This window comes from Astatotilapia calliptera, chromosome 12, assembly GCF_900246225.1.
Source record: "Astatotilapia calliptera chromosome 12, fAstCal1.2, whole genome shotgun sequence".
Lineage (NCBI taxonomy): Eukaryota > Metazoa > Chordata > Actinopteri > Cichliformes > Cichlidae > Astatotilapia > Astatotilapia calliptera.
The window spans coordinates 2374203-2389934 of NC_039313.1; the positions used below are offsets into that span (position 1 = coordinate 2374203).

The window sequence follows — 15732 nt, forward strand, 5'->3', positions numbered from 1 at the left end:
ACTCTGGAGGTCATCTACTCATCATAGAGGTTGGTGGGTTTTTGTTTTGTTTCTTGTTTATTTCTGTAATATATTTTAATCTGCATATTTCCTGCGGTAAGTGGCAGTCTTTATTTTCTTTGCAGTGTTGTTTGAATACACAGCATTTGGTGTCACGCTGCCTGGCCATATAGGCTTATGTCACATTAATAAAACTCACAATCCTGAATGTAATATTTGTAGCAACTTGATATGTAGTGTTTGGATTATGTACTTATTAAAGTGATAATAGCCTCCAAAAAATTAATTAACAAGCAAACAATAGGAGCAAAAGGCACAGCAGAATACCAGATCGAATCCAGCGTTTGTCAAAGAGAGCTGAGATAGAGAGCTTGCAAAGAAAGCCCACCTGGCTAAATGAATAGGCAATGTTGTCAGGGTTTAGAGGAGTCAGTCGGCTGTGAGGCTGCCATATAATACAGCAGCTGTCAGCGCTGACAAGTCTCAGAAACACACACCTCTAATCTCAACACCCCACCCTTCCCCCCGATTTCTTCTCCCCCTCAACCATAAAAAATGACACACTCCGCAAATATTAAACATCTTCCAAGGCCTATTCCAACATCTTCTTTTCTTTAACACAGTCCCCCTCCTGCTCCATCCTTCCTGCTCCCTCTCCCTCTCCCCCTCCACATCTCTCTCTCTCCCATCTTGTCTTGTCCTTGTCTCCTCAGAAGCCCTGGCAGCCGGATCATCTCCGTCTCTTAGTGTCAATTAAAAGTGAAATATCTGCATTTGTCAACATATCATTTGTGCTGGGCCCGTGATGCACTGCTGATTTGTCGGCCGATTCCTGACACTGGGGAGGGAATGCCGAGGCGGCAGTCTCCCTCATTAGACCTGGAGCTGGCACCATGATGGCTGACACTGCCGGGAGGCTTCGCTCCCCACCGACATGATACTAACCCAAGAACAGGCCTCGTCTGTCAGTCTTGTCACTTGCCAGCCAGCCATCCAGTCAGGGAGAGCGAGGGGCAGATGGGTAGAGGAGGAGGTGAGCGAGGGTGGGAAGAAGCTCCATGCACACTTCTGTGGGGGCCAGGCAAGGAGAGAGCTTATAATGAAGTTTATTTGTTTAGCACAATGTCAATAAATGTCATATTGTTTGAAAGATGTGTTCACAAGGGTTGACAAATTGTAAACAGTTCTAATAACCTCGTAACGTCCACCAGGTCACCAGTGACCTGTTTAGCATTAGGGTTGGGTTTTCTTTTAGCTCCTCACTAAGATTAAGGTAATGTAAGGTATGATATTTGCATTTTATAGCTGAAGGTTTGTTTGTTTTTTATCAGAATTAAGTTTAACACATGAAACATATTTTAGATACGCACAGAAAACAGTAATCAGTTGATTTTTGAGCACGTAAACAGGGTAAAAGGGAATCCAGATTATTATTTCCTCTTAAATGTTCTTTTTAAGTACTGCCAGTGCTGTTTAAATTAAATGAAGTCATTTAATCTTTGTCCTTAGATAGAAGGAGGTGTTGGATTGATTGTCACACATCCAACAACATATCCATAAAGTCAGACCTGCTCGGGAGCAGGTTTATAACCTTTAATCCACATACAAAGAACAGGTCCTGGAAGTCTAAAGCTCCACAGCAAATGCTCTTGCATTTCAAATTTAAAATGAATTTTTTCCTCCTGGATGCAAGAATCTCTTCAGTAAATTTTAGCATCATATGCCCATTTTTGCTTAGCAACATGCTGCAGCTCACAATCTTTATACAACCTGATCCAGCTCATTACCAACATTTAATGCAATAACCTCAAGAAGTTCACCTGCCTCCACCTCCCTAGATCCAAACTACCATCTGTTTGATGGAAACAGGCCCAATACACCTGGTTCTGACTCTGTATCCTACTGGACCAAAGAAAATTGGTCCACAGGTCCTGTGTTCATACCTGCGATGGACAGAGCTGTTTTCAGTAAAGCTAGGTGGACCTGCACAATTATAAGCAGCTGTCTTTAATCAGTCCTACTTCTGCTGTTTTTGGACTGTGTGAACTGTTGTGTGGCTCATCCTGTGAAAGTCACAAAGGACACTAAAGGGGAAAAAACACAATAAAAATAAAACCGAATCAATTGGGTGGCAATGACCTACTTAAACAGGGTCTAAGCAAGTCGTTAGACCAAATATATTATAACTATACTTTTTCTTCTGTCAGGAAATACCATGACAGGACTGGACCAAACCCCCAGACCTCAAACAACAAGCCAAAAATAGATGTATTTTTATTCTTATTTCTTGTTTAATCAAGAAGCACAGTCAAAAACATCTCGGACAGCAAATGTGCATGCGACACTAGGTCTAATGATGCCTCCTGCTCATCCCAGGTTAAACCATCTATTTAGCCAAATTGCACATTTTGTAAAAGTTGCAAGAAAAGGCAGAAAGTGAAGACAGAATTAAGAAAACACATCCGGGTTAGTCAGTTAGTACATTTAAATAGAAAAGAGAAGCTTGGAAGCAGGTTAGCAGAACAATTAGGAATTGGGCAAAAAGAATAAAAGAGCAGTCAGGAGGTAAGACGATACACATGCGTGAGGCAAACTGACAAGGAACAAAGGCAAGACAGCAGGTGAAATATACAGCAGCTAATTGGAGAATAGAACGGGTGAGGTTTGTCTGTGCATATATGAATCAGGTAATTGGGAGCAAGTCAGAGGACATCTGCTGGGTGGAGCAAGTGTGACAAGCTGCAGAGCAAGAAAAAACGATATCAAGAGAAACTGCTAAAGCAAACAAATATTTTATGACTTTTTTACCACCTTTCTCTAGTGTTCTGACAGTTTGTTGGTTTTTAAATATTATTTTTGTCCTAATTTCATATATCTGCCTCTGATATTTGCACCAACTCAACATAATGGATACCTAATAAGTTTGTGGTGCTTAATTCATTTTTTAAAAAGTCTCCATGTTGTGGTGACAGAAAAAATTGATACATCAACTTTCTAATGGCTTATATTTCAGTGAAAGAATAGCTTTGCAAGCTGCCTGCTGAAGTGACTGAGACATACGTGATACCTTAGTTTTTACTTTGGATTGTCACAGCCGAGCTAGACTTTAATTCTGGAATTCCTGGCTCCTCGGCCCCCACACTGCAGGAGCAGGGAGGAGGAGGATGCTTGCCCTGCTTAACTTGCCATCATTATGAGGAAAAGTACTGACCAAGCTAACAGCTACCCTGGGTAGGAGTCACTCAGAGACACAAAGGAATGCACTATTATAGCTTCAAAGAGTAGGGGGGAGAGGAATGGGGGAGGAAAATGTGAGAAGGCTGAGCAGCGCATAGTGGGAAAAGATGATGTTTTTTTTTTTAAAAAGGAGTAGGACTGTGGACGTGGTTCAGTAGTCATATTTAATATATATTTTTAAATATACCATATTTAATAGTAATGTATTTTTACCACGATATAATTCATTTCAATTCAATTTATTTATACAGCATCAAATTGCAAAAACAGCCGCCTGAAGGTGCTGTATACTGTAAGGTAGAGCCTACAATAATACCTCCAGAGAACAATCATATGACCCCCTATGAGCAGCACTTTGACGACAGTGGGAACAAAACCTCTCTTTAAACAGGAAGAAACCTCCAGCAGAACCAGGCTCAGGGAGGGGCGGGGCCATGGGTCCATATTCCTGCAGACCGCCGTGTTACTGGGAGATTCAGTGTTGCAGCATTTTTTTTATGTCCCCTTCCCTGGATCTGTGCCTCCATGCAAACCTATCTCCAAGGTCCACACACAGTTCTTTGGGTTTCATGGCTTGGTTCGTGCTCTGACATGAACTGTCAACTATGGGACCTTATAATAAGTGTGTGCCTTTCATATAAGTTCAATCAACTGAAGTTACCACGGGTGGAGTCCAATCAGTTTGTAGAAACATCTGACAGATCATCTGAGCTCAATTCTGAGTGTCATGGCAAAAGCTGTGAATAAATATGTACATGTTCTGTTTTTGCCCTGCGACAGACTGGCGACCTGTCCAGGGTGTACCCCGCCTCTCGCCCTATGACAGCTGGGATAGGCTCCAGCACCCCCCGCAACCCTGAAAAGGATGTTCTGTTTTTGTTTTTTACCTTCAAAGTGTATTCACTTGGTCATTATTTCAAGGTGAGAAATGTATGTAATTCAATATTGAATAATGCTGTAACACGACAAAATGATGACTCAGTGAAGTGCTGTAAGCACTCTCCAGATGCTCTGTACTGAGAATGTGTTTAGCATTTAGATGAAATGCACCTGAAGCCTGACATGGTGGATCTTCAAATGTAAAATACACATCACTGACGTCACAGAGAAAAAAAGATCATCCATGTTATACATTTTGTGTTTTATTTTTACTTTAACACTGATTAAGACACATTTCAAAATAACCTGATCCCATATCCAGCCTCGTTTCTCTTATATACATAAACAAACACTGTAACCAGAAACATTGATGGGAAATATACATTTAGCTTCACACACACGAGCTTTGTAAGACCGTTACAGTCTCAGTGTGCTGACCCATTCATTTCACTCATAAACCAAATAACATTTCTAAACAACAAAACCAAACTGTCAGTGCTCTCTGAACAGACTGTAATCTTTTGGAGTCGGGTGCCTCGTGCACAGATCTAACATGGCACAGTTTCAGTAAAAACACCACCAGTGTAAAAATCATTATTATCATTCTGTACGTAGTTGAGATATTTACCTACCCTGTGCATATTCTGTTAAAAGACATTGTGTAATACTGTATGTATACTTTAATCAACATGTGATTAAAGTATTATATGTCATCTCTAAGATGCAAAACACCTAAACAGCTACAAATAACACAGGATCCTATGAAGGCACGTACCTCTACATTCACTTTAAAGGGGCCAATTAAGGATTTCAGGCTGTTATGAAACACTATGGGAGCCCTGCAGAAATATAAACAAGCCTGACTAATAATTACAACACAGTATGATTATTTCCACAGAAAACTTCATGAATAACCACATTTATCTCACCAGCATAGTCCAGCCAACACTTACATATTAAAGGGCATCCAGGTTGCAAGACTTGCAAATAAAGCCTCTGAATTTACAGTAAATAGTGCAGGAATATTTTTATTCTGTTAAATTTGCCTTGATGATTGGGATGTTTGCTTGGGGTGTCTATTTCTGCATTTACGATTAAACTCTGTGCATACAGAGGACACAAGGTAAACTGTAACTTAAACTCTAATGTTTTAAATCTTCAAAAAATATACAGATAATGAGCAGAATTATGTGGATATAACACTGCTTAAGATAATAAGAAAAACTCTGAGCATTAATGTGTAGGTGTAAAAGCTTCCCTCCCCGTAGTCCTCATTGCCCAGCTGATGTTTATCAACAGCATTTCATATTCAGGTCGAAGTTTTGGCTTCCACTTCCTTCCAAATGTGCTGTATGGGCGTGAGTTCTTCCACAAATCAATTAAGAACATTTATGTTTGGAATTAACATACAATGACATGTAAAACAGAGATTTATAAGCACATAACTGAACTGAAATGTTCCTTTAGCAAAAGAAAAGACCAAACCAAGAACAAGTGTAAGAGTTGTCGGAGCACCAAAACATCTGAACTATAACACAGTCTGCCAGCACGTTTCTCTTCTACACATCCTATGCAAAATAAAACTAAGCTATGATATATAACCATCACTTGGGTTGGTTCATCGTGTTTATTGTAACCTCACAATCGGAATAACCTTCCTTAAGAACTGTCTCGAGTAGAACAGCAGCTTTGCTCCTCAGTGGAAATCCGGCACCTCACTAACCCAATAAAACAGAAACGGATATGAATATACTTTTGGCCACCGATCTGTATTAGGGCAGATGTAATTGGCTGGATGAAACAAAATCAATGTAAACTTCAAACATGAAACATTCACAATATTCAGCTGTCACTTGTTTGTCACTTGTTTGTGTTTTTCCATGATTTTTAAAGTTTTACATGAGTGTATGACCTCTGCACCATCCATTAACTGTAAAGGTCAGCAGCACTGGTGAATACAGAGTAAAAGGCAAGCGAGCAGGTGAACAGGACTACAAATGCACAGACTTTCCAACTTTCAAATTTTCCTGTAAATGTTAACTTGAATGAGGAATTCTTTACATTACTCTCAAAGTCAAATTCAGTCTGATCAGTATTTATGAAACAATATAAAACAACAGGCTTAAATTAAGCGAAATGATTGGTCGTTGGCCACAGTGGATAAACACTGGAAGGTATAAACATGTAATAATGGTATGTGTGTGTTTCCTTTGTGTATTCACGTCCACAAATACAGGTGTGACCTCCTCGGACTACAGCAGTAACATTTCTACAACAAAACGCTCTGACACGAAAAATACATCAAAATAAACAAACATAAAAACAAATTCAGTGGTTTCAACTTTTGCTGCAAAGTAAACACAGCAAACAACAATGACATTATAATTACTCAATAATAAAGAATGGTGTGGTTGACTGTGTGGAGTCATACAGTGCACATTGACAATATAATACAGCAGTTAGTTTTTTTTCTCCTACTTAGGCCACAGCGACGTCTCGCCACAGCGACGTCTCGCCACAGCGACGTCTCGCCACAGCGACGTCTCGCCAAACGCTCCGTTTAGAGTTCTGATCTCATTTTCCATCACACAAACTTTCCAGAGATTCTCATTCCCAACGCGTAACAGACCGACGATCTGTCACGGACCGAGGTGTCTCAGTGTAGCGTGAAATGAGACGCTCTGGATTCTTGAATCCAACAGAATGACGCCCGCGGCGCTAACACACGCTTAGAGCAGAGGATCTAACCCAGGGGTGGGCAATCTCAGTCCACGAGGGCCGGTGTCCCTGCAGGTTTTAGATGTGTCCTCGAACCAACACAGCTGGTTTAAATGGCTAAATTAGCTCCTCAACATGTCCTGAAGTTCTCCAGAGGCCTGGTAACGAACTAATCATGTGATTCAGGTGTGTTGACCCAGGGTGAGATCTAAAACCTGCAGGACACCGGCCCTCGTGGACTGAGATTGCCCACTCCTGCTCTAAGCCTAACCCTATCAGACAGTGTTTTCTAAAGTGATTCATGGTCAGAATGTAAAACACATTGACATGTAGAGATTCATTCCAAACGGCTCTCATGCCTCTGAACATGCCGAGAATTTGTCACGTAGCGTCGGTATGTTACGTGTTGGAACTTTCTGTACTGTTTTATTCACACAAACCCGAGCCAGATGTGCTCCGTGAGTAATACTGCATTGTACTTTAACCTCTTAACATCCACCAGGTCACCAGCAACACAACTAAGGTGAGGGTTAGAGTTATGTTTGGGTTTTGTTTTCTGAAAAACTACGACGAAGTCTGATTAAATCCTTTGGCATTGCAGTTTTTGTTTGTTTGTTTGTTAATAGCGTTTTCATTATTTTTAAATTGGAAAAGTTGCATAAAAAGGTGAGCATATATATCAACTTAGCCAATACCCAACGCCTAACTGTAGTCGAGTCGCTCGTAACCTGACTGATTTTAAAACGTTAACAATGCTCTTTTCCAGTGGGACATCGTTTACATTAGGCAAGTGGAATGCCTGGCAGCATTCTTGAATTAGAAATTTAACATCAAGGTAATTTAATTCAAAATGCATTCTTTCAGACAAAAAAGCTTCACTGTGGAAGGAAAGAAAGGAAAACCCAATATGGCAAAAGAGATGACGGATATAAAAATGACGTCTGGCTCCAGAAAAATCTAAAACTTCAGTGTGTAACTACAACTACCACAAATAGTGGGGAACAAAGTAGTGCGCAACATGCACGGATCAGCCACAGCGTGAAAACCTAACGTTGGCTCTCTCAGTTAAAACATGGGGTCTGTCACTGGGACGAGCAGCAGACATTTTGGTCCGTTTAGCTTCTGATCACATCCCATAAAAGCTCAGACTCGATCTGGACCTGAGCACTTTGGAGTTCAGCTCCACGTGTTGGGCTCCGTGGTGCTCTCGCTCTACTCCCGAGCCCTTGTTGTGGTGCAGTTTTTTTCGTCTTTCCTTTTTATTTATGCAAAACAGATTTAGTGTGAAAAGCAACGCCCAACGAGAGCTAAACATCGAATGACCAAACTCTTTCTACCAGCACAGTCTGAGTTTGCCTCTGTCAGCATCCACGTTGAAGTCTTCACCTATAAGTTGTGAATGTCACAAGTTTTTCTAGAGAGAAAATGTGATACTGATTATTTTGTTACCTCTTTCCTTGTGTAAAGGATAACACTGAGGACTATTTGATCTCTCGCCCTTAATATGCATCCTTTGGATGTAAGTCTGTGAGGAAAGGCTTCAAGCCTTAGATAAGCCTCTCTTCTGGAGGCACTTTGAGGACGCTGCCCATTTCCAGTCTGGCCCCAGCTACCTCCTGTGAGCTGGGGCTGTATGTGCCCTCTGATTGACGCTTCTTTCGTGCTGTCATGATGAGAAAAAACACCACCAGGATGGCCAGTAAGACACATAGAGTGGTCAAAGGAATGGCCACTGCCAACCATGGAACTCGCTCTGTTTGTTCCTCTTTCTGCAAGAGAACAGCACAGACCAGCTTAGTTTGAAGTGTGGATAAAGACTGAAGCACAATTTCAAGCACTGCTCTGGAGGTTTAATCATTTTCTCTTGTAGCTAAAGGAAACCTGACTCAAATAAAGGCATTTCAAACTGCAAACCCATTGAGCAGAACTAAGCACATTAACTTACAACTAGTTTTGGTGAATGGAGTTGTGTGTCACTTACATTGCTATCGCAAAGCGTGCCAGTGTATCCTGACACACACACACACTGGAAGTGGTTGAGTCTGTCGAGACAGGTGGCACCATTGAGACAAGGGCTGGACTCACACTCATCTATTTCTGTCTCACACCTGAAACACATCAGCAAGGTTTTAGCACAATACTGACTGACAGAGCAGCAGCTCACATGTGCCCTTCTGACCTTTCTACTTAGATGTGGTTCAGATGTACTTTTAAAAGTACAGGGTGTGGAAGAGGAGAGTGTGCAGTGTCGTACTCCTACCTGTCTCCAGCATATCCTGGCTTGCAGGTACAGTTGCCCCCAGAGTCGCCTCCAATACAAACTCCTCCATTAAGACACTCAGTGTTCGCATTGCATGCCACAGGAGGAAAACGCCATCTATTAGACACACAAACACATTTTCTCAAGGAGGCTTTCGACAGCAGAGCTTCAGCTAATGATTATTTTTAGTAGCTGAAGCTCATCAGCTCTTCCGGTTATTGGATATTTTGTTCCGTAAAACACAGGACTGGAAAAACAGACTGGAAAAACAGACTGGAAGAACAAGTCTTTCAAAAGCTGGAACCATCAAATGTTTGGCATTTCTGTTTGTTTCAGATGACACTGGCAGATTATTCATGTTGATCACCTAGTTTACTAATTGTAAATTTTTTATAGAGTGTTTAATTCTAGTAAAAAATAATAGTTTTCAGGGCACATGTATATTGAAAAAAGGATAAAACACAACGTTAAATGGTAAGTGTTACCTGAAGCGAGCTTCAGTTATAACATGAGGCCAAATTTATGCAGCAAAGAGAAAAAAAATCACACAGCTGTGGGTGAAAATGAAGAATAGCTGTGAAGAGAAGCAACTTCTTTACAGTTGACAGAGAAAGTCCAGGCGCAAAAAGGAATGTAAACGATGGCCAGCAGGGCAGAGCACTTACACTGATGGTAGCTAATTCTAGCTTGTGTGCTAATGCAATTGGTAGATAACAGATGTAGCAATGTACTGAATGGCTAATAAAAGCTGATTCATCAAAACATCTTGGGTTTATCTTGCTTGCCTTTACTTGATAGGTGCTTTAGACAGTAAGGTTCTAAAAAAAAAGAAACAATGCCCGCTTTGTGCTACTTAAAGTACAGCGAGCTAGCTGCTTTACTATCTTAATATTTTCAGACATGAAATATTGGTTCATACATTGGACCAGCGGTTCCCAAAGTGGGGGGCGCAGAGCCATTGTAGGGGGGGGGGGGGCAAAGTATGACTAAAAAGAAAAGACTGCTTGGACAATGCTAGCATAATGGACACGTTATTGACGGGGCTTCCACACAAACATGAGATTTTCTTATAAAACAAAGGGGGGCCTAGCAAAAAAAGTTTGGGAACCACTGCATTATACAATAAATGCTATAACAAACAAAAGCAACTGACAAACCGATCTGAAATAAATCTCTGCATAACGTTCAGGCAGCCTGTAATCATCCTTTGAAAGAATAATTTTAAATTCTTTAAGAATATAAATAAAAAAGTAACAACTGCAGGAGAAATTTCAATATAGAACCAGGCAAAGTTTTACCTGGTGCAGTTTTGCACATTTAACCCTGAGATGCACACGCGGGGTCGTTTTTGACCCCACGTGTTTTGATTCTTCAAAATCTTTAAAATGAAAAGTTGTAATATATTCATATTCCAGGTATTCTTCATAAAACATGTTTGGGACATGAGGCCATTTGCATTTGTATTTACTTTTTCATTATTTTTTAAAAATTGCAGTTCTTGTATCACTACCCCACTCTTCCACAAGTGGCGTCAAAAATGAGCCCAAGCAGTTCCTATGAAATCTTCTATGAGCTTTTCATTTTTAGCAACTCCGACCGTCCCACTTACACTTCTGATGTCAGCAGTCTCACCACCGAGATCATTTTTACACAGCAACATATACAGTATGTAAGTATTATCTCCATTTATGAACTTGTTTTTCATTGTACCGTCCATGTGTTTTTGGGAGTCCTCTGCATAACCCATTGTAAAAGGAAACTATGTCAATTTGAAGATATTTGCCATTTCTTGCGCTTTGATGACAAGAGGACCAGAGCCAACCGACTGAAACAGACCACATGGCAGCTTCCTGCTACATATGGGACCTGTTCCTGATCAACTGCAGGTAGGAATTCATCCCCAGTGATTGTGTCACAGTGGATGAACAACTTGTGCCTTTCAGAGGTATGACCCAGCTTCTACAGTAAACCGAGTAAGCCCACCAAGTATGGCATAAAAACCTTCTGGGTTTGTGATGCACGCATCCCATATGCAATTGATGGGATTGTGTACCAAGGCAGACAACCAGGGGATGACACCCAGAAGAATCTGGGGGAAAACACTGACAGTCAGTTGTGCAGTGGATTCAGACACACAGGCCACAACATCACCACTGACAACTTCTTCACCATCTTGCAGAGCATCTCCTTGAGAAGGTTCTGACTATTGTGGAAACTTTGCGACAGAACAAGCCAGACATTCTTCCAGTCATGAAGGCTTCCAGGTCCAGAGATGTCCACAACCTACATCACTGATGCAACGGGAAGGTGTGGAGTGAAAAAAGAACGGCTGCAATCCAGCCACAGGAAAGAAGCACACAGGGCCAGCAGAAGAAGAAGAGGTGCCAGTTGTGTCCAAGAAACAAAGATCGCAAAGCCACTGATTGCTGTTTGAAATGCAATACCCCTGTGTGCAATGATCACAGCCAGAAGCAAGTAGTTTGTGACAGCTGCACGCAGTGAGAGGAGATAAGATGTTTTTGTTGTGTTATGGTCTCCGGACCTCTTTTCGTCCTCCAGACATAGGGACAAACATGTTTTGACACCTGATTGATTGACTGATTGTTCAGTGCTAAAATGTAAATGAAAAGTAAACAATGTACATGTCAAAAATGAAATTTCTCTTTTGTTTGAACAAAATATATAATCTTAATCAAAATTAGAGAAATGTCTTTCTCGTAGCTCAAGAGTTGGGAGGTCGCCTTGTAATCGGAAGGTTGCCGGTTCGAGCCCTGGCTTGGACAGTCTCTGTCGTTGTGTCCTTGGGCAAGACACTTCACCCGTTGCCTACTAGTGGTGGTCAGAGGGCCCAGTGGCGCCAGTGTCCGGCAGCCTCGCCTCTGTCAGTGCGCCCCAGGGTGGCTGTGGCTACAATGTAGCTGCCATCACCAGTGTGTGAATGTGTAAAGCGCTTCGGGGTCCTTAGGGACTAGTAAAGCGCTATATAAATACAGGCCATTTACCATTGCAAAAGCGCTTTGATTTTGTGGAGGGGGGGTAGTGATACAAAAACTGCAATTTCTTAAAATTAATGAAAAAATAATTAAAAATGCAGTTTTATGAGGAATACCTGGAATAAGAAAATGTTACAACTCTTCATTTTAAAGATTTTGAAGAAAAACAACCCAGTTTATTGCAAAAACGCTTTGTTTTTATTTGGGGTCATTTTTGACCCCACTCGTGGAAGAATGTGGGTATTGGTAGGTTGTGCATCCAAGGGTTAAAAGAATGCGCTGTAGAGAAGCTGAAGGCTATACTCACTGGCAACGCTTTCCAATGTAGCCAGGAGGACACGAACAGGTGTGAGTTTCCTGTGTTTCCACACAGTCTCCTCCATTCTCACACTTGAACTCCAGACAGTTATCCACCTCTGCCCCACAGTCTTTCCCTTTGTATCCAGGCTCACATTCACACTGGAAGTCTGCCAGGAGGTCTTTACATGTCCCGTAGACACAAGGCGTTGAAGAACACTCATTTATCTCTGTTTCACACAGCTCCCCCTCCCATCCAGGTGTGCAGCTGCAGTTAAACTCATTAAACTGGTCCTGACACACACCCTGGTTGAGACAGGGCTGCGAATCACAAATAGGTGCACCTCGGCACCCAATGCTTGGCTCGTGGCCACCCACTCTGGTGAATCGGCTCATCTGAGGTGGATCTGCTACCTTTATGAGCGGTAGGTAGACCCCACCCAGCCTCACCTCTCCTAAACATCCTGTGTATTTTTCTGCCAGCCAGATTTTGGTGTCATTGAGAAAGTTGAGGTTGCCAGTTGTTCCAAAGCTGACACCAGCTCTCTGTCCATCTACGGTGAGGCGCCAGCGCGACTCTGACTGTGTTGGGTCAACCATGGTGAGCTGAATGTGATGCCATGCCCCATCAGCGATTGTCCTGTCGCTCGTGAAGGCCTGCAGCTCTGCACCATCCCCACTGTCCAGTTTGACCAGCAGGCTGGAGTTGAGCAGGCCCAGGCAGAAGACCTCGGTTGTGTTGACAGAACGCAGCAAGATCCCGTTCTCATCCCGTGTTCGTACGTTCATGGTGATGTTGGTTATGGAGCTCAGCAGGGAGCTTTGGGCAACGTACTGGAGAGAATTGTCCTGGAAAATGGCTTCAGTTAAACCTGTGAGGGGAAAACGTCATGAGAGTTACTGGCACTAACAAACAGGAATATTAGGAAACAATTTTTGAAAAAATAAATGCTGCTGGTTCAGAGACATCACGTTAATTTTCACCTCCACCAAGGAGGTTATTGTTTGATTTGTCTGTTGGTCTTTCCTGAAGGATATGGATGAAAGTTTGATCAGAGTTGAGACTTCGCCCACCTTAGACGTCTTTTAGAGTCGAATCTTGACTCAGGAAGTATTGAATAACACTGTAAGACTGAAATAAGAAAACTTGGAAGACAGTGGCATCATGCTAAGAAAATAACTAATCCAGGCCCAGATATCCTTCTGGATCAAGGGACCTGCTTTATTCAGCAAGTCTTCTGTGGCAAACACTTTGTAAAAATGGGAGGAAAGAATTACTTTTAGAATTAGATGAGCACTAAAAATGATTCCTGCTAATTGATTAAGTCTCAATCAGTCACACACACTCTTAAAGTGCTTTTATCTAACTTTCACAGACTCGGGGTTCAAGTATTTTGTCCAAAGAGACTTGGACACATGGACTGGAGGATCCGGGGATCAATCCACTGACCTTCTGACTGATGTACCATCTGCTCTACCTAGTCTATCATATTTGATACATCAGATTTTTAGTCTTCTACATCAGCAGTGTGATTTCTTGCTTTCCCTCCAAAAAACCTAAATAAATTGCAAAATTCATTTTTAAGCACAAAAAGAACCAGAAATATCAAAGATTATATAAATTCATATCCAGATTATTTAGATTTTTTAAAAAGCTAAATGATTGGCTGTAGCACCAACAAAGTAAAGAGTAACACTTGATAACTAAACAATATAGTTCTGTAGAACCATTGTCATGTTGCTCTCTGTGCCACTTCAATGCTGCTACACAGTAAAAGCCATCTTTCAGGTCCAGATGACCTACAGTGTGACAGATTGGGTGTGACACAACCATTCCAACCTGCACCTCTGGCTAACCAGCATTCCTGTCGCCATGACCTAGCGAAGAAGCGTCTGAAAAGTGTTTCAGTAAGGCCTTCTAGCTATCCGCTGGGTTCTCCTTATGTTATGGCTCAAAAAACATCTGGCTGTCACTTGAGACGCTATTTTGAGAGAATTGAGCCAACCCCATTCAGTGTTTTGGACCCATCGAAAGGGTCTTGGCAGATTCGGCAGGCTATGCCTACCCGTTATTATGGTGCATGGTAAGTGATATGTTTAAAAGTTGGGTAGGACGTTCTGTGCCAAACCACTGGTTTGTATTTATGGGAGGGGGTGTTACGGCCCTAGCTGGGCCTCCTGAAACTGCCCTTGTGTGGGCGTGGTGTTTTTCTCCGCCTCCTCCTCTCTTGCCACGCCTACCCCCTCTGTTTCTCTCACTCTCCTCTCTCCCCAGGACACAGCTGCTCTTAGTTAGCCTCGTTTGCCACCTGAATCCAGTCAGCAATCACCTCTGAGGCTATTTAAGCTGGGGATGAGCTGTGAGCAGCGTGGTTTTTTTCTCTGGTGTTCTCACATTGGGTGTTGAAGTTGTTGGGAGAGATCCTATAGTGTGGAAGCAGTGTGCAGTGTAACTGCTTCACGTGAGTAGTGTGGGCTTGTGGGCCTCGGCAGCAGTAAAGCTAGCTGCTGCTAGTGACAGGGTGAGCTTGTGGGCCCCTGGAAGTGCCTCCTCGTGGTGTGTTTTTGTTTGGTTGTTGTGTTCTTTGTTGTTGCAACCTTTTTTCCTTTTTCCAAGTGTTATTGGTAAAACGGCGTTGCCGGCTCTTTATGTTAAGATTATCTAAAATAAAGACTATTTTATTTACTAAAAGCCTCTGTCTGTTTTCCTTTCATTCTGTTCTGGACTCATTTCTTACTGGTCCCCTCACTCGCATGCCTAGACCCCTTCGGGGGGAACGTAACAAAGCCATAAAAAACTACTTCAATATGATGCAAAATAATGTTTATGCACCTGCTACAGAGCTGTTAAGGTCACCGAGTCTCTCTGTCAATCTCATGAGAGGTCCTCCTAAAAATCTAATGTTAAAAACTTTAATACAAGATTCCTGATTTAAAAGAAAAAGAGCAGAAACAAATAAACCTGAATCTCTCTGGTTTGAAAAAACACAGTGCCAATCACTGCTCAGGGATTACTCACACTCATAACCATCCTGCAGCTCCATGCAGCGCACTCCCTCGGGGCAGGGCTTTTCGACGCACCACAAGCGAGTCTCGCATAGCTGACCCCGGTAGTTGGTGGAGCAGTTGCATCTGAAGTCATTCCAGGTTACCTGACACTGTCCACCATTGAAACACGGTTCATCCTGTGCACAGACAAACACAGATGGATGGATTAGACCATCGCTTGTAAAATCTCTCACCTGATGCGACCGCATAGGTTAAGGCTACTAAGAGGATTGAGCGCTAACTTACAGATCAGCAGGATTCTCAACCAGATGAATGATAATAGGGTTATCACAACCAAGC

The 15732-nt window shown here is 42.2% G+C and overlaps 1 protein-coding gene across 1 annotated transcript in view; it reads right to left on the reverse strand.

Moving 5' to 3' along the window:
- Positions 1-7065: 7065 nt before the first annotated feature.
- The window catches only part of LOC113033870 (protein crumbs homolog 1-like), a 29607-nt gene continuing 20940 nt past the window's right edge, over positions 7066-15732 (reverse strand). The window contains exons 9-13 of the mRNA XM_026188027.1: positions 15404-15569; positions 12395-13256; positions 9095-9211; positions 8816-8942; positions 7066-8603 (exon numbers count right to left, since the gene is read on the reverse strand). Of these exons, the coding sequence (XP_026043812.1) occupies positions 8382-8603; positions 8816-8942; positions 9095-9211; positions 12395-13256; positions 15404-15569 (1494 nt within the window). The 3' untranslated portion in view covers positions 7066-8381. The remainder of the gene's footprint in view (positions 8604-8815; positions 8943-9094; positions 9212-12394; positions 13257-15403; positions 15570-15732) is intronic.